The sequence below is a fragment of the Ascaphus truei genome, chromosome 17 (genome assembly GCF_040206685.1).
Source record: "Ascaphus truei isolate aAscTru1 chromosome 17, aAscTru1.hap1, whole genome shotgun sequence".
NCBI classification, from domain to species: Eukaryota; Metazoa; Chordata; class Amphibia; order Anura; family Ascaphidae; genus Ascaphus; species Ascaphus truei.
This window is the reverse complement of record NC_134499.1, coordinates 19,581,831-19,606,059: the sequence shown is the minus strand read 5'-3', so window position 1 is coordinate 19,606,059 and position 24,229 is coordinate 19,581,831. Positions and strand designations below refer to the sequence as shown.

General features: G+C 53.9%; 1 protein-coding gene across 2 annotated transcripts in view; it reads left to right on the top strand.

Annotated features, from left to right (window-relative positions):
* The window catches only part of DOCK3 (dedicator of cytokinesis 3), a 167,715-nt gene that overhangs the window by 78,082 nt on the left and 65,404 nt on the right, over positions 1–24,229 (top strand). For both annotated transcript variants that reach the window (XM_075574192.1, XM_075574193.1), the window contains exons 6-16: positions 3,373–3,521; positions 5,834–5,918; positions 6,161–6,202; positions 7,014–7,165; positions 9,041–9,122; positions 10,501–10,561; positions 11,051–11,198; positions 14,647–14,735; positions 15,818–15,943; positions 16,936–17,060; positions 22,109–22,271. In XM_075574192.1, coding sequence (XP_075430307.1) covers positions 3,373–3,521; positions 5,834–5,918; positions 6,161–6,202; positions 7,014–7,165; positions 9,041–9,122; positions 10,501–10,561; positions 11,051–11,198; positions 14,647–14,735; positions 15,818–15,943; positions 16,936–17,060; positions 22,109–22,271 — 1,222 coding nt within the window. The remainder of the gene's footprint in view (positions 1–3,372; positions 3,522–5,833; positions 5,919–6,160; positions 6,203–7,013; positions 7,166–9,040; positions 9,123–10,500; positions 10,562–11,050; positions 11,199–14,646; positions 14,736–15,817; positions 15,944–16,935; positions 17,061–22,108; positions 22,272–24,229) is intronic.

Below are 24,229 nucleotides of genomic sequence, written 5' to 3'. Positions count from 1 at the left end.
CATACGGGGTCAGCAGCAGGAGACCAGTAACTCCTGTGTGGGACAGGACCATACGGGGTCAGCAGCAGGAGACCAGTCACTCCTGTGTGGGACAGGACCATACGGGGTCAGCAGCAGGAGACCAGTCACTCCTGTGTTTGACAGGACCATACGGGGTCAGCAGCAGGAGACCAGTCACTCCTGTGTGGGACAGGATCATACGGGGTCAGCAGCAGGAGACCAGTAACTCCTGTGTGGGACAGGACCATACGGGGTCAGCAGCAGGAGACCAGTCACTCCTGTGTGGGACAGGACCACACGGGGCCAGCAGCAGGAGAGCAGTCACTCATGTGTGGGACAGGACCATACGGGGCCAGCAGCAGGAGACCAGTCACACCTGTGTGGGACAGGATCACACAGGGCCAGCAGCAGGAGACCAGTCACTCCTGTGTGGGACAGGACCATACGGGGTCAGCAGCAGGAGACCAGTCACTCCTGTGTGGGACAGGACCATACAGGGTCAGCAGCAGGAGACCAGTCACTCCTGTGTGGGACAGGACCATACGGGGCCAGCAGCGGGAGACCAGTCACTCCTGTGTGGGACAGGACCATACGGGGGCAGCAGCAGGAGACCAGTCACTCCTGTGTGGGACAGGACCATACAGAGTCAGCAGCAGGAGACCAGTCACTCCTGTGTGGGACAGGACCACACAGGGTCAGCAGCAGGAGACCAGTCACTCCTGTGTGGGACAGGACCATACGGGGCCAGCAGCAGGAGACCAGTCACTCCTGTGTGGGACAGGATCATACGGCGTCAGCAGCAGGAGACCAGTCACTCATGTGTGGGACAGGATCATACGGGGTCAGCACCAGTAGTCCAGTCACTCCTGTGTGGGACAGGACCACACGGGGCCAGCAGAAGTAGAGCAGTCACTCCTGTGTGGGACAGGACCATACGGGGTCAGCAGCAGGAGACCAGTCACTCCTGTGTGGGACAGGACCACACAGGCCCAGCAGCTGGAGACCAGTCACTCCTGTGTGGGACAGGGCCAGCAGCAGGAGACCAGTCACTCCTGTGTGGGACAGGACCATACGAGGTCAGCAGCAGGAGACCAGTAACTCCTGTGTGGGACAGGACCATACGGGGCCAGCAGCTGGAGACCAGTCACTCCTGTGTGGGACAGGATCATACGGGGTCAGCAGCAGGAGACCAGTAACTCCTGTGTGGGACAGGATCATACGGGGTCAGCAGCAGGAGACCAGTAACTCCTGTGTGGGACAGGATCACACAGGGCCAGCAGCAGGAGACCAGTAACTCCTGTGTGGGACAGGACCATACGGGGCCAGCAGCAGGAGACCAGTCACTCCTGTGTGGGACAGGATCATACGGGGTCAGCAGCAGGAGACCAGTAACTCCTGTGTGGGACAGGATCATACGGGGTCAGCAGCAGGAGACCAGTAACTCCTGTGTGGGACAGGACCATACGGGGTCAGCAGCAGGAGACCAGTAACTCCTGTGTGGGACAGGGCCAGCAGCAGGAGACCAGTCACTCCTGTGTAGGACAGGACCATACGGGGCCAGCAGCAGGAGACCAGTCACTCCTGTGTGGGACAGGACCATACGGGGCCAGCAGCAGGAGACCAGTCACTCCTGTGTGGGACAGGACCACACAGGGCCAGCAGCAGGAGACCAGTCACTCCTGTGTGGGACAGGACCATACGGGGCCAGCAGCAGGAGACCAGTCACTCCTGTGTGGGACAGGACCACACAGGGCCAGCAGCAGGAGACCAGTCACTCCTGTGTGGGACAGGACCATACGGGGCCAGCAGCAGGAGACCAGTCACTCCTGTGTGGGACAGGACCACACAGGGCCAGCAGCAGGAGACCAGTCACTCCTGTGTGGGACAGGACCATACGGGGCCAGCAGCAGGAGACCAGTAAATTTATCATTTATCAGTTGGCATGTGAGGAGAAAGTAAGAACGCTGGCACTGCCTCCTGCCCCATCACTGCATCTCCCACCAATTCACAGCATCCCCCCCCCCGTGACAGCGTCTCCCCACTGTCCCAGCCGGGCTTGGAGGGGTTGTCATGTCAGAACTCCCAGCTTCTGTATCCCCGGGGGAAGGATTTGGTGACACCTCATTAACCTGACTGCACAGGCCCAGCGGGTACAAGAGAGGGGCGCACTTTAAATATGGAGGAGGCTGCAGATAGACTCATACGGGCGTCACTTTCCCCCCCCAACCAGTTAGTGAGAAGCCCCAGATTTGTTACTGGGATGGGGCTGTGTGCGGCTCTCGGGGAGATGAATGCGGGGGCGGCAGCCTGAGAAGTCCCTGCACCAATAATCACCTGCAGCAGCACAGGCAGCACTGACACGCACACACACACACACACACACACACACATATATATATATACTGCTCTCTGCACGTACACACGCACGCACGCTGCTCTCTGCACACACGCACACACACACACTACTCTCTGCACGTACACACACACATATATACTGCTCTCTGCACACATATATATATATATATACACTACTCTGCACGCACACACACACACACACACATATATACTGCTCTCTACACACACACTGCTCTCTGCACACACACACGCACTGCTCTCGGCACGCACGCACTGCTCTCTGCACACACACACGCACCCACAAACACTACTCTTTGCACGCACACACACACACTGCTCTCTGCACGCACACACCCACATATATACTGCTCTCTGCACACACACACATATATATATACTTCTCTGCACACACACTGCTCTCTACTCTCTGCACACACACACACACATACTGCTCTCTGCATACATGCACTGCTCTCTACACACATATATATATACTGCTCTCTGCACGCGCACGCACACACCCACATATATACTGCTCTGCACACACACATACACACACACATATATATACTGCTCTCTGCAAACGCACGCACACACACACATATATATACTGCTCTCTGCAAACGCACACACACACACATATATATATACTGCTCTCTGCAAACGCGCACACACACACACACTTGTTGTTTTTAGGGTCGAGCCAATTGTAGTTGAAATCCCCAAGAACTAGCAGCTCAGTCTTCCCATTCAGAGAGGAAATTGAGCCAAGAAACTGGGTGATATCAGTCAGGGACTGTAGTGGGGCTTTAGGGGGGCGGTAGATGCCAGCAATAAGAACAGGTTTAGAAAAGGGAGGCAGGTTTTGAAAACTAGGATTTCAAGAGAGGGTGGGCTTGGGGGGGGGGGAAGGGGGCAATGTAACAGTGTAAATTGTAAGGTGTCTGCAATATAAAATAACACCCCTCCTCCTCTCTTTGACCTCTGTTTCTCCTCTCCCCCCCACCCCGAATGTAGACGCACAAGGTGGATCTCTTCTACAAACTGCGTCATGTGATGAATGAGGTCATCGACCTGCGCAGGCAGCTGCTTTCGGGTCACCTGACACAGGACCAAGGGCAGGAGGTGAAGAGACATCTAACCGTGCGCCTGGACTGGGGCAATGAGTGAGTGCCGACCAATCACAGAGCAGCATGAGGGACTACCGACCAATCACAGAGCAGCATGAGGGACTACCGACCAATCACAGAGCAGCATGAGGGACTACCGACCAATCACAGAGCAGTGTGAGGGAATACTGATCAATCACAGAGCAGTGTGAGGGAATACTGACCAATCACAGAGCAGTGTGAGGGAGTACTGACCAATCATAGTGACATGAGTAAATGTCAGTGTGACAGTCCTGAGAAAGAGCTTTGCAGCCGCTGAAAAGTTGGTCATTATACTGTATACACACTGCGACGTCTGCTATTCCAGCGCTGACCCATCATACACACTGCGACGTCTGCTATTCCAGCGCTGACCCATCATACAGACTACTCTGCTATTCCAGCACTGACACCCATCATACACACTGCTCCCTCTTCTATTCCAGCGCTGACCCCTATCATACACACTGCTCCCTCAACTATTCCAGCGCTGACCCCTATCATACACACTGCTCCCTCAACTATTCCAGCGCTGACCCCTATCATACACACTGCTCCCTCTGCTATACCAGCGCTGACCCATCATACACACTGCGACGTCTGCTATTCCAGCGCTGACCCCTATCATACACACTGCTCTCAACTATTCAACCCATCATACACACTGCGACGTCTGCTATTCCAGCGCTGACCCATCATACAGACTACTCTGCTATTCCAGCACTGACACCCATCATACACACTGCTCCCTCTTCTATTCCAGCGCTGACCCCTATCATACACACTGCTCCCTCTTCTATTCCAGTGCTGACCCATCATACACACTGCTCCCTCTTCTATTCCAGCGCTGACCCCTATCATACACACTGCTCCCTCAACTATTCCAGCGCTGACCCCTATCATACACACTGCTCCCTCAACTATTCCAGCGCTGACCCCTATCATACACACTGCTCCCTCTGCTATTCCATTGCTGACACCCATCATACACACTGCTCCCTCTTCTATACCAGCGCTGACATACATCATACACACTGCTCCCTCAACTATTCCAGCGCTGACCCCTATCATACACACTGCTCCCTCTGCTATTCCAGGGCTGACACCCATCATACACACTGCTCCCTCTTCTATACCAGCGCTGACCCGTCATACACACTGCTCCCTCTTCTATACCAGCGCTGATCCGTCATACACACTGCTCCCACTCCTATTCCAGTGCTGACCCCTATCATACACACTGCGATCTCTGCTATTCCAGCGCTGACCCCTATCATACACACTGCTTCCTCTGCTATTCCAGTGCTGACCCCTATCATACACACTGCTCCCTCTTCTATTCCAGCGCTGACCCATCATACACACTGCTCTCTCTGCTATTCCAGCGCTGACCCGTCATACACACTGCTCTCTCTGCTATTCCAGCGCTGACCCGTCATACACACTGCTCTCACTGCTATTCCAGCGCTGACCCGTCATACACACTGCTTCTCTGCTATTCCAGCGCTGACCCTTCATACACACTACGCCCTCTTTTATTCCAGCACTGACCCCTATCATACACACCGCGTCCTCTACTATTCCAGCGCTGACCCGTCATACACACTGCTCCCTCTGCTATTCCAGCGCTGACCCCTATCATACACACTGCTTCCTCTGCTATTCCAGCGCTGACCCGTCATACACACTGCTCCCTCTGCTATTCCAGCGCTGACCCCTATCATACACACTGCTTCCTCTGCTATTCCAGCGCTGACCCGTCATACACACTGCTCCCTCTTCTATTCCAGCGCTGACCCGTCATACACACTGCTCCCTCTGCTATTCCAGCGCTGACCCCTATCATACACACTGCTTCCTCTGCTATTCCAGCGCTGACCCATCATACACACTGCTTCCTCTGCTATTCCAGCGCTGACCCGTCATACACACTGCTCTCTCTGCTATTCCAGCGCTGACCCGTCATACACACTGCTTCTCTGCTATTCCAGCGCTGACCCTTCATACACACTGCGCCCTCTTTTATTCCAGCACTGACCCCTATCATACACACCGCGTCCTCTCCTATTCCAGCGCTGACCTGTCATACACACTGCTCCCTCTGCTATTCCAGCACTGACCCCTATCATACACACTGCGCCCTCTTCTATTCCAGCACTGACCCCTATCATACACACTGCGTCCTCTGCTATTCCAGCGCTGACCCGTCATACACGCTGCGCTCTCTGCTATTCCAGCGCTGATGCCCACCACACCCACAGCGCTGTCGTGGCACCTCCATCCTGCCCTGCTGTTCCCGCACTGCACCCTTTCTCTTTCTCTTCCCTCAGACACCTCGGTTTGGACTTAGTTCCCCGCAGGGAGTTTCAGGTTGTTGATTCTGATCAGATTAGCGTCTCCGACTTATACAAAATGGTGAGTAACGTGGCCCTGTGACTGTGATAACCCAACTCCTGAGTGCCTTATGGCTAATGCAGTAACTCTGTAATGCTTTACCGTGATAACCCAACTTCTGAGTGCCTCATTACTCTAGCAGTGACCCTGTAACACTTTACCGTGATAACCCAACTCCTGAGTGCCTCATTACTCCAGCAGTGACCCTGTAACACTTTACCGTGATAACCCAACTCCTGATGATTGATTCCCTCTCTATCCAGCACCTGTCCAGTCGGCACAGTGTTCAGCAGAGTACGAACCAGGTTAGAGGGGGGGCTGTGATATAGGAGGGGGGAGAGACAGGAGGGGGGAGAGACTGAGATATAGGAGGGGGAGAGACAGGAGGGGGGAGAGACTGAGATATAGGAGGGGGGAGACTGAGACAGAAGGGGGGAGAGACAGAGCGACAGGAGGGGGGAGAGGCAGGAGGGGGGAGAGTCAGATATATAGGAGGGGGGAGAGACATGAGGGGGTGAGACTGAGAGACAGGGGGGAGAGACTGAGATATAGGCGGGGAGAGACCGATATAGGAGGGGGGGTTGGGAGACTGAGAGACAGGGGGGGACTGGTAGATGGACAAGAGAGGGGGAGACTTGAGAGACAGGTGGCGGAGGTATAGGAGGGGGATGGAGAGTGAGATATAGGAGGGGGAGAGACTGAGTTATAGGAGGGGGAGAGACTTGAGGGGAGAGACAGAGAGACAGGAGGGGGAAGGTATAGGAGGGGGGAGACTGATATATAGAAGGGGGAGACACAGACAGGAGGGGGAGACAGAGAGACAGGAGGGGGAAGGTATAGGAGGGGGGAGACTGATATATAGAAGGGGGAGACAGAGACAGGAGGGGGAGACAGAGAGACAGGAGGGGGAAGGTATAGGAGGGGGGGAGACTGAGATATAGGAGGGGAGAGACAGAGAGACGGGGGGGAGACAGAGAGACAGGAGGGGGGAAGGTATAGGAGGGGGGGAGACTGAGAGACGGGGGGGGAGACAGAGAGACAGGAGGGAGGAGACAGATATAGGAGGGGGTACCCCCATGACAGTTTGGTGACATGTGACTTGGTTTCCTGTCGCAGGCGGACACCCTGCGGCAGCGTCACAAGGAGCCGCGCGTCCCCGTTCCTCACCACCTGCTGCTCAACCTGAAGAGCTTCACACACGGCAACATCGGGGAGGATGTGGACATCTTCTTCTCGCTCTATGACATGAGGGAGGCTCGGCAGATTAGGTGCGCCCCTCATCCCGTCCCCCTCATCCCGTCCCCCTCATCCTGTCCCCCTCATCCCGTCCCCCTCATCCTGTCCTCACAGGATCCCCCCCCTCATCCTGTCCCCACAGGCATCCCCCCCTCATTCTGTCCCCACGGGCATCCCCCCCTCATCCCTCCCCCCTCATCCCGTCCCCCTCATCCCGTCCTCACAGGCGTCCCCCTCTCACCCCCCCCCTTATCCCGTTCTCACATGCTCCCCTCCCTCATCCCGTCCCCCTCATCCTGTCCTCATAGGTGTCCCCACCTCATCCCGTCCCCCTCATCCTGTCCTCATGGGTGTCCCCTCCTCATCCCGTCGCCCTCATCCTGTCCTCATAGGTGTCCCCTCCTCATCCCGTCGCCCTCATCCTGTCCTCACAGGCTTCCCACCCTCATCCTGTCCTCACAGGCGTCCCCCTCTCATCCCCCGCGGCTTTCCCCTCTCATCCTCTCCTCACAGGCGTCCCCCCCTCATCCTGTCCCCCTTATCCCATCCTCACAGGCGTGCCCCCCTCAACCCGTCCCCCTCATCCCATCATCACAAGCTTCCCCCCTCATCCCATCCCCACATACCTAGCCTACCCCCCTCAGTCATCCATCACTCTCACCCTCCCCATACCCGCCCTCCCCTCACCCTCAGTAATTCCCGCCCTCCCCTCCGCCTCCCCATACCCTCTCTCCCCTTACCGCCCCGCGCCCACTCTCCCCGCACCCTCCCCACGCCCTCTCTCCCCGCGCCCTCTCTCCCCGCGCCCTCTCTCCCCTCATCCTCTCTCCCCGTGTCCTCTCCCCGCCCTCTCTCCCCTCACCCTCCACATGCCCTCTCTCCCCTCAACCTCCCCGCGCCCTCTCTCCCCTCACCCTCCCCGCGCCCTCTCTCCCCACACCCTCCCCGCGCCCTCTCTCCCCACACCCTCCCGGCGCCCTCTCCCTTCACCCTCCCCGCGCCCTCTCCCTTCACCCCCCCCACGCCCTCTCTCCTCACACCCTCTCTTCCCTCACCCTCCCCGCGCCCTCTCTCCCCTCACCCTCCCCACGCCCTCCCTCCCCTTCTCTTCCCTCACCCTCCCCGCGCCCTCCCCGCGCCCTCTCTTCCCTCCCCCTCCCCGCGCCCTCTCTCCCCACACCCTCTCTTCCCTCACCCTCCCCACGCCCTCTCTCCCCGCGCCCTCTCTCCCCACACTCTCCCTTCACCCTCCCCGCGCCCTCTCCCTTCACCCCCCCCCACGCCCTCTCTCCTCACACCCTCTCTTCCCTCACCCTCCCCGCGCCCTCTCTCCCCTCACCCTCCCCGCGCCCTCCCTCCCCTTCTCTTCCCTCACCCTCCCCGCGCCCTCCCCCTCCCCGCGCCCTCTCTTCCCTCCCCCTCCCCGCGCCCTCTCTCCCCACACCCTCTCTTCCCTCACCCTCCCCACGCCCTCTCTCCCCGCGCCCTCCCTCCCCTCACCCTCCCCGCACCCTCTCTCCCCTCACCCTCCCCACGCCCTCTCTCCCTGCACCCTCTCTCCCCTCACCCTCCCCGCGCCCTCTCTCCCCGCACCCTCTCCCCTCACCCTCCCCGCGCCCTCCCTCCCCTTCTCTCCCCGCACCCTCTCTCCCCTCACCCTCCCCGCGCCCTCTCCCCACACCCTCTCTTCCCTCACCCTCCCCGCGCCCTCCCTCCCCTCACCCTCCCCGCGCCCTCTCTCCCCACACCCTCTCTTCCCTCACCCTCCCCGCGCCCTCTCTCCCCTCACCCTCTCCGCGCCCTCTCTCCCCTCACCCTCCCCGCACCCTCTCCCCTCACCCTCCCCGCGCCCTCTCTCCCTTCACCCTCTCTCCCTGTTCCCCTGAGTGTGGTCTCTTGTTCCTCAGTGAGAAATTTATGGTGCGTCTAAATAAGACCGGAGGTCCCAGGAACCCGGAGAAGGTGGAGCGGCTCTGTGCTCTCTTCACGGTATGTCTGCGTGTGCTTCTCACCGTATGCACATGACGTCTGCGCGTGCTTCTCACGGTATGCATGTGACGTCTGCGTGTGCTTCTCACGGTATGCACGTGACGTCTGCGTGCGCTGCTCATGGTATGCACGTGATATCTGTGCGCTGCTCAAGGCAGGTCACGTGACTTCTGCGTATGCTTCTCACACGCAGTGATATCTGCCTGTGCTGCTCATAGTATGCTGCGTGAGCTGCTCACGGTATGCACGTGATGTCTGTGTGTGCTGCTTATGGTATGTATGTGATGTGTGTAGTGATCACTGTATGCTGCGTGTGCTGCTCACGGTATGCACGTGATGTCTGCGTGTGCTGCTCATAGCATGCACGTTATGTTTGCGTGTGCTGCACACGGTATGCACGTGAGGTCTTCGTGTGCTGCTCACGGTATGCACGTGATGTCTGCGTGTGCTACTCATGGAATGTATGTGACGTCTGCATGTGGTGATCACGGTGTGCTGCTCATGGTAAGCATGTGATGTCTGCGTTTGCTACTCACAGTATGCACATGATTTCTGCGTGTGCTGCTCATTGTATGTATGTGACGTCTGCGTGTGATGATCACGGTGTGCTGCTCATGGTAAGCATGTGATGTCTGCGTGTGCTGCTCACGGTATGCACGTGATGTCTGCGTGTGTTACTCACAGTATGCATTTGATGTCTGCGTGTGCTGCTCATTGTATGTATGTATATATGTGGCGTGTGCCCGTGTTGCTTACGGTATGCACGTGACGTATCCATGTGCTGCGGTATGTACTTGACGTCTGTGTACTGCTCATAGTATACACATGACTTCTGTGCATGCTGCTCACGGGTTGCACATGACATCTGCGTGTGCTGCTCACGGGATGCACATGACGTCTGCGTGTGCTGCTCACGGTATGTATGTGACGTCTGTGTGTGCTGCTCACAGTATGTAGGTGACGTCTGTGTGTGCTGCTCACGGTATGTATGTGACGTCTGCGTGTGCTGCTCACGGTATGTATGTGACGTCTGTGTGTGCTGCTCACAGTATGTATGTGACGTCTGTGTGTGCTGCTCACGGTATGTATGTGATGTCTGCGTGTGCTGCTCACGGTATGTATGTGACGTCTGCGTGTGCTGCTCACGGTATGTATGTGACGTCTGCGTGTGCTGCTCACGGTATGTATGTGACGTCTGCATGTGCTGCTCACGGTATATATGTGAAGTCTGCGTGTGCTGCTCACTGTATGTATGTGACGTCTGCATGTGCTGCTCACGGTATATATGTGAAGTCTGCGTGTGCTGCTCACGGTATGTATGTGACGTCTGCGTGTGCTGCTCACGCCTGGAGAAAAGACCCTGTGTGTTTTCTGACAGGATCTGAGCAGTAAGGATGTAAAGAGAGACCTGCAGCTTGTCATTCACGTGATCAGGATAGGTATGTGTCCAGCGCAACCGCCACACGCACGCCGTCACACACATCACACTGACAGAGACACAAACATTACATGCACTGATACACACAGCACCCACATCACACACAGCACACCATCACACACACTGAGAAACGCTGACACACACTGATAAACACACATCACACACCGACACACACTGATGAACACACATCACACTGACAGAGACACAAACATTACATGCAGTGATGCACACAGCACCCAAATCACACACATCACACACATCATACCATCACACACATCACACACCGACACACACACTGGTACACACACATCACACTGACACAGAGACACAAACATTACATGCACTGAAACACACTGCACCCACATCACACACATCACACACACTGGTACACACATCACACACACTGGTACACACACAGCACGCACTAATACAGAGAGACAGTGATACAAATTGCGGCGTTGTCATACACACACAATGATACACACTGCAGGCCGCATGCTGCTGAACGATTCCCGGAAGGGCCCCCCCCACATCCATTACCGGCGACCGTATGGCTGCTCAGTGCTGAGTCTCGGGGAGGCTCTCCCCTCTCTGTGTGAGCATCGGGACGAGAAGGACTTCGTGCTGAAGGTGTATATGTGAGTACAGGGGGGACCCTATAACCAGGGGAGCCTATAACAGGGGGACCCCATACACAGAGCAGAGAGAACCCAATAACAGGGGCACCCCCATACACAGAGCAGAGAGAGAACCTTAATAACAGGGGACCCCATACACAAAGCAGAGAGAACCCAATAACAGGGGCACCCCCATACTTCGTGCTGAAGGTGTATATGTGAGTACAGAGGGGACCCTATAACCAGGGGAGCCTATAACAGGGGGACCCCATACACAGAGCAGAGAGAACCCAATAACAGGGGCACCCCCATACACAGAGCAGAGAGAGAACCTTAATAACAGGGGACCCCATACACAAAGCAGAGAGAACCCAATAACAGGGGCACCCCCATACTTCGTGCTGAAGGTGTATATGTGAGTACAGAGGGGACCCTATAACCAGGGGAGCCTATAACAGGGTGATCCCTTACACCGAGCGGAGAGAACCCAATAACCGGGGCACCCCCATACACAGAGCAGAGAGGGGACCCTATAACATGGGGACCCCATACACAGAGCAGAGAGAATCCCAATAACAGGAAGACCCCATACACAGAGCAGGGAGAGAATCCCAATAACAGGGAGACCCGCATACACAGAGCAGAGAGGGGACTCTATAAAAAGGGGACCCCCATACACAGAGCAGAGATAGAACCTTAATAATAGGGGGACCTCATGCACTGCATTCAAAGAACCCCATCAGTAATGGGGACCCCCCATACAGGACCCATTAAAGTCTTTTACTGACAGGAGGTTGTGATGCAGTGACGCGGTGACCCTGTGTGACACTTGGTTCGGGGCAGGGTGCAATGACGCGGTGACGCTGTGTGACACTTGGTTGGGGGCAGGGTGTGGTGACGCAGTGACGCTGTGTGACACTTGGATGGGGGCAGGGTGTGGTGACGCTGTGTGACACTTGGATGGGGGCAGGGTGCGGTGACGCTGTGTGACACTTGGTTGGGGGCAGGGTGCGGTGACTGTGTGACACTTGGTTGGGGGCAGTGTGCGGTGATGCGGTGACGCTGTGTGACACTTGGTTGGGGGCAGGGTGCGGTGACGCGGTGTGACACTTGGTTGGGGGCAGGGTGCGGTGACGCTGTGTGACACTTGGTTGGGGGCAGGGTGCAATGACGCAGTGACTCTGTGTGACACTTGGTTGGGGGCCGGTGTGGTGACGCGGTGACGCTGTGTGACACTTGGTTGGGGGTAGGGTGCGGTGACGCTGTGTGATACTTGTTTGGGGGCAGGATGCGGTGACGCGGTGTGACACTTGGTTGGGGGCAGAGTGCGGTGACGCTGTGTGACACTTGGTTGGGGGCAGGGTGCGGTGACCCTGTGTGACACTTGTTTGGGGGCAGGATGCGGTGACGCGGTGTGACACTTGGTTGGGGGCAGGGTGTGGTGACGCAGTGACGCTGTGTGACACCTGGTTAGGGGCCGGTGCGGTGATGCGGTGACCCTGTGTGACGGTTGGGGGCAGGGTGCGGTGACGCGGTGACCCGGTGTGACACTTGTTTGGGGGCAGGGTGTGGTGACGCGGTGACCCTGTGTGACACTTGATTGGGGGCCGGTGCAGTGAAGCGGTGACGCTGTGTGACACTTGTTTGGGGGCAGGGTGCGGTGACGCGGTGACCCTGTGTGACACTTGGTTGGGGGCAGGGTGCGGTGACTCTGTGTGACACTTGGTTGGGGGCCGGTGCGGTGACGCGGTGACGCTGTGTGACACTTGGTTGGGGGCAGGGTGCGATGACGCGGTGACCCTGTGTGACACTTGATTGGGGGCCGGTGCGGTGACGCGGTGACCCTGTGTGACACTTGTTTGGGGGCAGGGTGCGGTGACGCGGTGACCCTGTGTGACACTTGTTTGGGGGCAGGGTGCGGTGACGCGGTGACGCTGTGTGACACTTGTTTGGGGGCAGGGTGCGGTGACGCGGTGACGCTGTGTGACACTTGATTGGGGGCCGGTGCGGTGACGCGGTGACGCTGTGTGACACTTGTTTGGGGGCAGGGTGCGGTGACGCGGTGACCCTGTGTGACACTTGTTTGGGGGCAGGGTGCGGTGACGCGGTGACGCTGTGTGACACTTGATTGGGGGCCGGTGCGGTGACGCGGTGACGCTGTGTGACACTTGTTTGGGGGCAGGGTGCGGTGACGCTGTGTGACACTTGTTTGGGGGCAGGGTGCGGTGACGCTGTGTGACACTTGTTTGGGGGCAGGGTGCGGTGACGCTGTGTGACACTTGTTTGGGGGCAGGGTGCGGTGACGCTGTGTGACATTTGTTTGGGGGCAGGATGCGGTGACGCGGTGTGACACTTGGTTGGGGGCAGAGTGCGGTGACGCTGTGTGACACTTGGTTGGGGGCAGGGTGCGGTGACCCTGTGTGACACTTGTTTGGGGGCAGGATGCGGTGACGCGGTGTGACACTTGGTTGGGGGCAGGGTGTGGTGACGCAGTGACGCTGTGTGACACCTGGTTAGGGGCCGGTGCGGTGACGCGGTGACCCTGTGTGACGGTTGGGGGCAGGGTGCGGTGACGCGGTGACCCGGTGTGACACTTGTTTGGGGGCAGGGTGTGGTGACGCGGTGACCCTGTGTGACACTTGATTGGGGGCCGGTGCAGTGACGCGGTGACGCTGTGTGACACTTGTTTGGGGGCAGGGTGCGGTGACGCGGTGACCCTGTGTGACACTTGGTTGGGGGCAGGGTGCGGTGACTCTGTGTGACACTTGGTTGGGGGCCGGTGCGGTGACGCGGTGACGCTGTGTGACACTTGGTTGGGGGCAGGGTGCGATGACGCGGTGACCCTGTGTGACACTTGATTGGGGGCCGGTGCGGTGACGCGGTGACCCTGTGTGACACTTGTTTGGGGGCAGGGTGCGGTGACGCGGTGACCCTGTGTGACACTTGTTTGGGGGCAGGGTGCGGTGACGCGGTGACGCTGTGTGACACTTGTTTGGGGGCAGGGTGCGGTGACGCGGTGACGCTGTGTGACACTTGATTGGGGGCCGGTGCGGTGACGCGGTGACGCTGTGTGACACTTGTTTGGGGGCAGGGTGCGGTGACGCGGTGACCCTGTGTGACACTTGTTTGGGGGCAGGGTGCGGTGACGCGGTGACGCTGTGTGACACTTGTTTGGGGGCAGGGTGCGGTGACGCGGTGACGCTGTGTGACACTTGATTGGGGGCCGGTGCGGTGACGCGGTGACGCTGTGTGACTCTTGTTTGGGGGCAGGGTGCGGTGACGCTGTGTGACACTTGTTTGGGGGCAGGGTGCGGTGACGCTGTGTGACACTTGTTTGGGGGCAGGGTGCGGTGACGCTGTGTGACACTTGTTTGGGGGCAGGGTGCGGTGACGCTGTGTGACACTTGTTTGGGGGCAGGGTGCGGTGTCTGGGCCGGGCTGTGAAGTTCTGTTTGGGATCTCATTCTAGGTGTAACAATGAGAACGAGTGGTACCAGATCCACGAAAACATTATCCGCAAGTCTAGCACCAAGTACTCCACGCCCAGCTCAAACTACGGTGCGCACCACCCCTCACCCAGGAGAAGGGACCCCCAGATACGCCCTACCCGCACTCCTGGGTACCACCCCCCACTCAGGAGAAGGGACCCCCAGATACGCCCTACCCACACTCCACCCCACCCAGGAGAAGGGACCCCCAGATACGCCCTACCCGCACTCCTGGGTACCACCACCCACCCAGGTGAAGGGACCTCCAGATACGCCCTACCCGCACTCCTGGGTACCACCCCCCACCCAGGAGAAGGGACCCCCAGATACGCCCTACCCGCACTCCTGGGTACCACCCCCCACCCAGGAGAAGGGACCCCCAGATACGCCCTACCCGCACTCCTGGGTACCACCCCCCACCCAGGAGAAGGGACCCCCAGATACGCCCTACCCGCACTCCTGGGTACCACCCCCCACCCAGGAGAAGGGACCCCCAGATACGCCCTACCCGCACTCCTGGGTACCACCCCCCACCCAGGAGAAGGGACCCCCAGATACGCCCTACCCGCACTCCTGGGTACCACCCCCCACCCAGGAGAAGGGACCCCCAGATACGCCCTACCCGCACTCCTGGGTACCACCACCCACCCAGGAGAAGGGACCCCCAGATACGCCCTACCCGCACTCCTGGGTACCACCACCCACCCAGGGGAAGGGACCCCCAGATACGCCCTACCCGCACTCCTGGGTACCACCACCCACCCAGGGGAAGGGACCCCCAGATACGCCCTTCCCACAATCCTGGGTACCACCACCCACCCAGGGGAAGGGACCCCCAGATACGCCCTACCCACACTCCACCCCACCCAGGAGAAGGGACCCCCAGATACGCCCTACCCGCACTCCTTGGTACCACCACCCCGCCCAGGACAAGGGACACCTCAGACACACCCTGCCCACACACCTGGGTACCAACACCCTACCCAGCATGTACTCCCCTAACTCACTTCCCCCATAGCATCTACCCACCTCACTCACACACCACTCCCCCACCCCACAGATCCTACCCCTCAAGCTCATCCTTTGCCCCCCCCATAGCACAGGCCTGACCCTACTCCCCCCCGGTCTCACCCTCTTCCTCTCTGTGTGCAGGGCTGATCGTATCCCTGCAGCTCCTGCGGGGGGACTTGGACCAGATCCGCAGGGAGAGCCCGCTGCTGTTGAATAAAGGAGCGGCTCTGACCCGCAAGCTGGGATTCCCCGATGTCATCATGCCAGGTTCGGAAGGGGGGAGAGATCTCAGGCAGTCACAGCTCCCCCCCCCTCCCCCCGCACCCCCAACCTCCCCTGCACTGTGAGACGAATGTCTGTCCTCACTGCTCCTTCTGCCCACAGGACCTCTCTCCCTCAACCATCTCTTGGTCCTGTTCACTCACACGGCTCTGACAATCCTCCACTCACACAGGTCTGTCTCCTCACTCACGTACACTCACTGGTCTGTCTTCACACTCGCATTCACAGGACTGTCTAATCACTCCCTTACACTAACTGGTCTGTCCAATCCCTCACTTACAGGTCTGTCTTCTTCCTCGCTCACTCACACTCACATGTTTGATGAGAGTATGATGCTTCTCCTCTGCCCCTCCCCCCCCCCCCCCCCCCACACACACACAGTAATTTCTTCTTTCTTAGGCTCAGATCCCCAGAAAGATTTTACACTTTAGTTGCTGTTACCCCATTACTCCTTTCCTGGTACTCTCTCCCCCTCTCGTATTTGTTACTCTCTCCCTCCTCTCCCGCCTGTTACTCTCCATCCTCTCCCATCTATTACTCTCTTCCTCCTCTCCCGTCTGTTACTCTTTCCCTCTTCTCCCATCTGTTACTCTCTTCCTCCTCTCCCGTCTGTTACCCTCTTCCTCCTCTCCCATCTGTTACTCTCCCTCCTCTCCCGTCTGTTACTCTCTCCATCCTCTCCCATCTGTTACTCTCTTTCTCCTCTCACGTTTGTTACTCTCTTCCTCCTCTCCAGTTTGTTACACTTTTCCTCCTCTCCCTTCTGTTACTCTTTCTCCCTCCTCTTTGTTACTCGCTCCCTCCTCTCCCTTCTGTTACTCTTGCTATTATCAGCTGTCTGTTACTCGCGCACTTCTCTCCTCCGTCTGTTACTCTCTCTCCCTCCTGTTGCTTGCTCCCTCCTGTCCTGTTTGTCACTCGCTTCCGTCAGTATCATGCGTGTGTCCTGTGACTGTCCCGTGTTTGCCCCGCTGCAGGGGACGCACGGAATGACCTGTATGTGACTGTGGAGCGCGGGGACTTTGAGAGAGGAGGAAAAAGTGTCCAGAAAAACATTGAGGTGACGATGAGCTTGTTATACGCAGACGGTGAGAACCTGAGGGTGAGTATTGATAATAACCCGAATAATATATGTAATATATATATGTATGTGTGTGTGTGTGTGTGTGTGTGGGTATATATGTGTGTGTATGTGTGTGTATATATATATGTATATATATATATATATATATATATATGTGTGTATATATATATATATATATATATATATACACAGGGCTCGACAAATGCACTCGCCCCCTCGCCTGGGGCGAGTGCATTTTACCTGCTTGCGAGTGTTACCTGCGGCGGGTGCAGCGGCGTGGTTCAGAGGCGTATCCCGGCATTTTCCTGATTCTTCCCCAGCAACGTCTGTGTCTCCGCTGCAGCTCCCATAAAGATGGCTGTGTGGCGTCAAATGATGCCGTGTTGCCATGACATCAGGACACTAAGTGATGTCAAGACGTCACGCGGCGTTAATTTGTCATGGTAACACGGCATCATTTGACGCCACACAGCCATCTTTATGGGAGCTGCAGCGGAGACACAGAAGTTGCTGGGGAAGAATCAGGAAAATACCGGGATACGCCTCTCACAAGTGATATTCTTTATTGGCTATATGCTAACGGTGCAGGTTTTTTGTTGCCTTTTTCACCCACCATAACTTAAAATGTATATATATATATATATATATATATATATATATATATATATATATATATATATATAAAAAAAACATAATACTGAGTTAAGTTATGGTGAGTAAAAAAAGTGACAAAAACCCTCCACAGGAAAGCAAATATGCAAATATAGCTGTATGCTCATCTGCATGTCTTAGGCAGGTCTGCAACCCCGCCTTTCCCCATTATCACCCAGCATACAGCACTTCCACTGCAGCAAGGGATTCTGGGAAATGACATGCAAATGAGCACACAGTGTCACTTTTTGCCTCAATAACCATTTTTAACATGGTTCCCTATAGGCTTAAGCTTGCTGCATGGTCACAGCTTTGAGCACAGCCAGGGTTAAGGTGCATACCCAGAAAATCACCCACAGACAGCTGTTTCGACCTTGATGGGTCTCATCAGTGTGGGGTTCATGTTAAAAATGGTTATTGAGGCAAAAAGTGACACTGTGTGCTCATTTGCATGTCATTTCCCAGAATCCCTTGCTGCAGTGGAAGTGCTGTATGCTGGGTGATAATGGGGAAAGGCGGGGTTGCAGACCTGCCTAAGACATGCAGATGAGCATACAGCTATATTTGTATATATATATATATATATATATATATATATATATATATATATACACACACACACACACACACCTGTATGTACTGTGCCCCTGTAGGACTGTCTGTCTTTGTGTGTGTGTATGTCTATTTAAATATATACACACACACACACACACAGGTATGTACAGTCCCCCTGTAAGTGTAACACTATGGGGCCTATTCGATATGCCACTTATCGAGGCCTTTTCGGTCAAAATGCCTACTGCTATTCAGTAAGCCTCGATAAGTGAGCGAAAAAGGCATGAATCGCCAAATTTTTCAGCCGTCAAAAAAAGATCGCTGGGTGAGCAGCGATGTGCGACTTATCAGCAGGTTCTGAAACTCGTGCAATTCTAGTAGCCTCGATTAGCTTATCGAGGCTAAGCACGGCTCTAGAATGGCGAGTTTCTCCCCAAGTCCTCACGCCAGGAAAAGTTGGCGTGATGCTGCGAAGAACCTGCAGAGAAAGCGGCGAGAGAGGACCTGCATCCGATTTATGCCGGGAGTCTCCGGAGCTGATACCCATGAATATCGGCACCGGAGACCCCCCCCCGGCATGAAACAGATGCAATAAAAATGCATTTACAGGCAACTTCATTACCTTAGTGGCTAACCGCTAAGGCAATGAAGGGGTTAACCACCAGTGCCATCTTCATTGTGGGTAGCAGGGGTGGATGAAGGTGGTATTTGGCCCCTGGTGGGTGTTTAGGCCTTGCGGGGGGCTTGCGGGTGGACTTAACCCCTTCAATACCTTAGCGGGTTAATACCGCTACCCAGCAAGGGCCAAATGCCACCTTCATCCACCCCCGCTACCCACAATAAATATTTTAAAACACAACAAACGTACTACCCACCTCCTCTACCCCTAACAACACCCCGCCCCCCAAAAAAACACATACAGTACAGAAATGGGCAAAATTGCTATTATCCACATATGGATAGTAGTGCATTTGCCCATTATAAAATCAAACATTAGCCAGCCAGCATTAATAAAGTAAATAAAACGTTCAACTTACCCCTGCCATCATGAAGGGCATCCTCGTCAGCATACTCCAGGTCCATTTCCTCCGATGCCAGCAAGAATACAAGAAAAAATACAATCTAATGGCCCCTAACCCCTTAATCACCTTAGCGGTTAATAACCGCTATAGTAATTAAAGGGTTAACCCACCCTCCCCCCGCTACCCACCCAGGAGGCCTAACCACCCACCCCGGGACCACTGTACCCACCCTGTACCCATTGTTTGGCACAGTGGTATATCATACCCATATAATATGGGCATGATAAGCCACTTTAGCAGTCAATGGTCAACCTAATAACAATAATTAAGGCCAAAAATACACAATAATCAAAGAAACACACAAGCACCTAAACACCCCAACAATAAAAGAACTAAAAAGCCTCAACTACACACCAATAACATTAATCTGTCACTAAAACAGCGAAAGAATTCCAACTACTGTATGTTATTCCAAAACATAAGAATACAAATAAATAAACATCTATCCAACAAATCAATTAAAGAAATAAAACCAGTAGCCAACAAAACAAATAATTCATTTAAAATGTATTAAAAACAAGCCATCCAAATTTAAAACAATTTAATCCAAACAAAAAACAGAAATAAAAAAAATAACAATCAATAGAAAACAAGTATTTTCAAAAAAAATGCATTGGCTGTCACTGTATTTATCTGTATCCAAAAAGGGCACAGATTAATGCAGTATCAGGGTGGGTTAACCCCTTAATTACTATAGCAGTTATTAACCGCTAAGGTGATTAAGGGGTTAGGGGCCATTAGATTGTATTTTTTCTTGTATTCTTGCTGGCAGCGGAGGACATGGACCCGGAGTATGCTGACGAGGACGCCCTTCTTGATGGCAGGGTTAAGTTGAATGTTTTATTTATGCTGGCTGCCTAATGTTTGATTTTATAATGGGCAAATGCACTATTATCCATATGAGGACAATAGTAATTTTGCCTGTAATTTTACTGTACTGTGTGTGTTGTGGGGGGTTGTTGGGGGTAGAGGAGGTGGGTAGTAGGGTTGTTGTGTTTATTTTTGTTTCTTGGGGTTAAAGGAATTGGGGGAAGGGGGTAGTAGCCCCAAGATGGATGTTTAGGCCTTTCGGGGGGGTAGCGGGACTGGTTAACCCCTTCATTACCATAGGGGTTCCCACCGCTATGGTAGTGAAGGGGTTAACTCCTTCAAGGCAGGCCTAACCCCCCCACCCTGGGACTACTACCCCCTTCATCCACCCCCTCTGCCCCAAGAATCAGGCTATTGAGGTTTAACCCCTTCATTTGAAAAAGGAAACTTATCTAATAGTGGCGCTCTATATAAAAATACTAGCTATACATATAATCGTAGTGATAATAATAATCAAAAGGTGATACTTATGTAAACACATAAAACAGGTGCTGCTATGACCCGGTGAGGATTGCTCTGTCAGTCCTCGTGTTGAGAAGTAGGGATGAATCTCCGGGAAGCGCAGGGATATGTGAAAACAAAAATGTATATAGATAGTGCAATATTGCTGTGACAAATTAAATAAATTGGCTGATCTAATGCAGATGTACTCACAAGTGTGAGAAGGTTAAAGGCACATAAAGGTATCTTTCCCAGAGTATGGATGTCACACTGTATTCAGGAAATATGGGGCTGAGATTGATTTCCTGAATACAGTGTGACATCCATACTCTGGGAAAGATACCTTTACGTGCCTTTAACCTTCTCACACTTGTGAGTACATCTGCATTAGATCAGCCAATTTATTTAATTTGTCACAGCAATATTGCACTATCTATATACATTTTTGTTTTCACATATCCCTGCGCTTCCCGGAGATTCATCCCTACTTCTTAACCCCTTCATTGCCTTAGTGGCTAGCCGCTAAGGTAATGAAACTGTTTTAATATCCATTGTATTACTAGTGTAGATGAGCAGGGGGTCTCCGGAGCAGAACCGCGTTGATTTGAGGTCCGGGGACCCCCTGCTTCCCGAAATACAGGCCCTGTTATGGGTTGACGGTATCTCCTATGCATTTAAATCCCGCGGTCATGTGACGCGAGACATGCATAGGATATACCGGCACCCCATAACCGGGCCTGTATCTCGGGAAGCAGGGGGTCCCCGGACCTGAAATCAACGCGTTTCTGCTCCGGAGACCCCCTGCTCTTCCACACTAGTATTAAAATGTATATTAAAATCTTGCGATCGCTGGCGAGATATGCGCAGGGTGAGGCGGCTCCCTCTGTGCAGCTCTCTCTCTGCCATCAAAAACAAATCGCCGGGTGAGGCCTTTTCAGAGGGGCGATCATCACGCCGCCGGCTACTCGCCCGTTTTGGGAATTTTGCTATCACGGGTAATCGAGACTTTCTGATACCGTGATAGCAACGCACCCAAAACTGGCCGCGTAACCGGCCCGGCGATTATTTTTAATGAAGGGTTATAGAATAGGTCCCTATGTGTGTATGTAACACCCGCACACATACACCTGTATATACTGTCCCCCTGTAACACTGTGTGTATGTAACACCCGCACACATACACCTGTATATACTGTCCCCCTCTAACACTGTGTGTATATAACACCCGCACACATACACCTGTATATACTGTCCACCTGTAATACTGTATATGTGTGTGTGTATATATATATATATATATATATATATATATATATATACACACACACACACACACACACTTGTATATATTGTACCCTGTAACACTGTGTGGATATGTGTGTATATATATATATATATATATATATATATATATATATATATATATATACATACATATACACACCTGTATATACTGTGCCCCTGTAGGACTGCATCAGTCTGGGTTCGGGGGAGGCTGCCCGCACTCAGTACCACTCTTTTGTGCTGTATCACACGAACAGCCCCCGCTGGGGGGAGCTCATCAAGCTGCCCGTTCCCATCGATCGCTTCCGGGGGTCTCACCTACGCTTCGAGTTCAGGCACTGCTCCAGTATGTGAGGGGGGGGGGGCGAGGGGGGAACACAGAGACATACAACACACGGACGCACAGCAACACAACAATACACAGACACATGGGGGTGTTCAGAGCACACATGCATTCACTGGACACGCAAACTGTCACTGCATGTTCATTGTCACTGCATACACACTGCACACTGTCACTGCATGCACACTGTCACTGCATGCACACTGTCACTGCATACACACTGTCACTGCATACACACTGTCACTACACACTGTCACTGCATGCACACTGTCACTGCATGCACACTGTAACTGCATATACACTGCACTGCATGCACACTGTAACTGCATGCACACTGTAACTGCATATACACTGCACTGCATGCAACCACAGAGAGTATTAATTAAGCGCAAATTGAATAGAGGTAAGGTGAGTGATAATGTGATTTAACCCCTGATTGAGGTCAAAATACAAGATGAAAATACTCTCACAATGCAATTTCCTCCGTAGAGGATCACACTGGGGGGTTAAAGTTCTTCTCTCTCCGCAACAATCCTCATGCGAAGAAGACAAAAAAAGCAACAACATACTGTAGGATAATAACGTTTTACTAAGTGAAAAAAACATACAGCACAGAGGGGAAAGGACACAAGCCCACACTCTCCCCGCTGGAAACAAGCATGGAGTGATTTAGTGCACACTCACACTCACTCCGGTCATGTCCTGGGCTGCAAAGACAGCGCGCACGGCTTCCCTGGTCCTTCACTTCTGCATTGGAGTCGCGGAGTCCTGGGACAGCTGCTGGCCTGGCTGCAGGTACGGTGGCCTCCGAGTACCAAATCCCAGAGGAAGCCGAAACACAGGCGAAACGCGTTGGGATTTGTTACTCTGAGGCCACCGTACCTGCCGTCAACCCAGCAGCTATCCCAGGACTCCTATCCCAGGACATTTACACCCCTAGTGTGATCCTCTACGGAGGAAATTGCATTGTGAGAGTATTTTCATCTTGTATTTTGACCTCAATCAGGGGTTAAATCACAATAGTGGCTACAGCTGTTACATGCCGGGCTCACTGAAATCCCTGCTCTCTGATTGGTTAAAATTCCAAGCATTATCCATCCAGTAATGGCCCGGAAGTTTTGGCACTCTGTGTTTGTGTGTATAGAGGGGGGGGGGGCTTCAGTGTGTGTATATACTGTATAGGGAGGTAGTGTGTATGTACAATTTCCTTTTAATAAACACGTGCACTAAAAGCAAAAGAATGTAGACGATCACGCTGATAAAAATCAATATGTACATTTTGATAAAATAAATAAAAAGAAGCCTGCATTTAGCCTGTAACAGTAATATTCTCCTCAGAAGAGGGCATTACTGGCCAATAATGCCCTGTTCTTCAGGGATTATAACTTAATTATCACTCCCCTTTTCTCCATTCAGTTGGCGTTTAATTAATACTCTTTTTGTTTGCCTCTATTCTATTAACGGTTTGACGACCGTGAGTATTGGCAGCACCTGCTTGTTACCTGTGGCAGTGATTCTCACTTGCCATCACTTTTCCCTATTTGGGATTAATAGAATTATTGGTAGACCTATTTTAGCTAATATTGTGTTGCTTGGTTTGCGCTTTTACTGTTTTCTTTTTCACACTGTCACTCTACACTGTCACTGCATTGTTACTGCACGCACACTGTCACTGCATCATGCACACTGTCACTGCACGCACACTGTCACTGCATTGTTACTGCATGCACACTGTCACTGCACGCACACTGTCACTGCATCATGCACACTGTCACTGCACGCACACTGTCACGCTACACTGTCACTGCATTGTTACTGCACGCACACTGTCACTGCATCATGCACACTGTCACTGCACGCACACTGTCACGCTACACTGTCACTGCATTGTTACTGCATGCACACTGTCACTGCACGCACACTGTCACGCTACACTGTCACTGCATTGTTACTGCATGCGC